Genomic DNA, 1,228 nt, shown 5'->3' with positions numbered 1-1,228 from the left:
GTAATTGGTACATGATGTGTTACCGTTTGCAGATGTGTCCATCGAAAATGATTCGGACTCTAGGTCGTTCGAGGTTGACGGTGGCGTTGGCACGTTACGATCGATATCGAAATTGCAGAGGGGGGTCAATGGCGGTTGTGGAAGAGTGATATTGTCTAAGTAGCTGGACCAAACGCCGAATGTCGCCCGTGCACCAGCAAAGTCTGCTTTCTAGTTGTTTTTCTAGTTCTTCGACTTCGGTCTTCAGGTCCCACCCGCCCGTTTTTCGAGGCACGCATTGGCCACAACAATAGGGTTTGAATGATCGGCTTCGGCTAAATGACCTGCCCACACCATGTCGTCAAAAAAGTTGGCTGCCAGGGTGGGCAGTTGAACAGTCGACGTTAACACCAGCGGCAGCTTGTAAGTTAGCAACATATACTGACCGCCACCTGGGGATGTACTGTAGTACTCGATTGTCGCTACCATACAAGATGTTAGTACACGTAATTGTGGATTCATACCGTTCATTTCGTGCTATCTCAAGAAAGGACTGTGCGTCTTGCTTGTAGCGACCAGCCATTTCAAGTGTCTTGTGGCGTGATGCGTGTTGCATGTCTACATCTGATGCGCCGCCCCAAGTGCCTAAAAGCCAGCCAGGCTTACGCAGCCAGTGCGTTGCAAATCACCGATGTTAACCTTGGCAGGCACTGGCTGCACTTGAAGCCAACACCTTCGTCCGCACGCAAAAAGAGGCGTATGTGGAATAGTATCATGGTCCACAGGTTCCAGCCATTAGATCGTTGGTCGCCAAAAGGTACGTACGAATGTTCACCACCTCCAGCGGATTACACATTGACTCGGAGTTCGGGACGTCACCGGCCAAGTTGCGTTTCTTGATGCAGCTCATGCAGTTGATATAGTCCTGCGCGAATCGCGCGTTGCCCAAGCGCGAAACGACCTCTACCAGCATGGTGTCGACATCCGAATACAGAACCTTTAGTTTTGAAGATGTCCTGGCAGCTCGAGCACGATTCTTCGTAGGCCACTTGGTCCATGTCCTTTGCCTTGTACGCAGCGGCCATGGCGGCACTAAACTGGACCATATTTTGTGGATCTTTCCACTGGACATCACACAACACTTGTCCACCATCGACGTTCAGAACTGGGGAAGTGTCATCGAAGTAGAGTAGCGACCCCACAAGGCCAGTTTTGAACTTCAAGTAAGCGCATAAGCTCTTCACAGACA

The 1,228-nt window shown here is 50.7% G+C and overlaps 1 protein-coding gene across 1 annotated transcript; it reads right to left on the bottom strand.

Moving 5' to 3' along the window:
* Positions 1-243: 243 nt before the first annotated feature.
* On the bottom strand, positions 244-1,064 carry H257_19559 (hypothetical protein; the record flags this gene model as incomplete). The annotated part of the gene is made up of 3 exons (XM_009848697.1): positions 244-431; positions 805-942; positions 977-1,064. 3 exons carry the CDS (start codon positions 1,062-1,064, stop codon positions 244-246), a joined length of 414 nt encoding a protein of 137 aa, XP_009846999.1.
* Positions 1,065-1,228: the final 164 nt, after the last annotated feature.

This window comes from Aphanomyces astaci (assembly GCF_000520075.1).
Source record: "Aphanomyces astaci strain APO3 unplaced genomic scaffold supercont1.790, whole genome shotgun sequence".
NCBI lineage: Eukaryota > Oomycota > Saprolegniomycetes > Saprolegniales > Verrucalvaceae > Aphanomyces > Aphanomyces astaci.
This window is presented reverse-complemented; position numbering and strand designations above follow the sequence as displayed.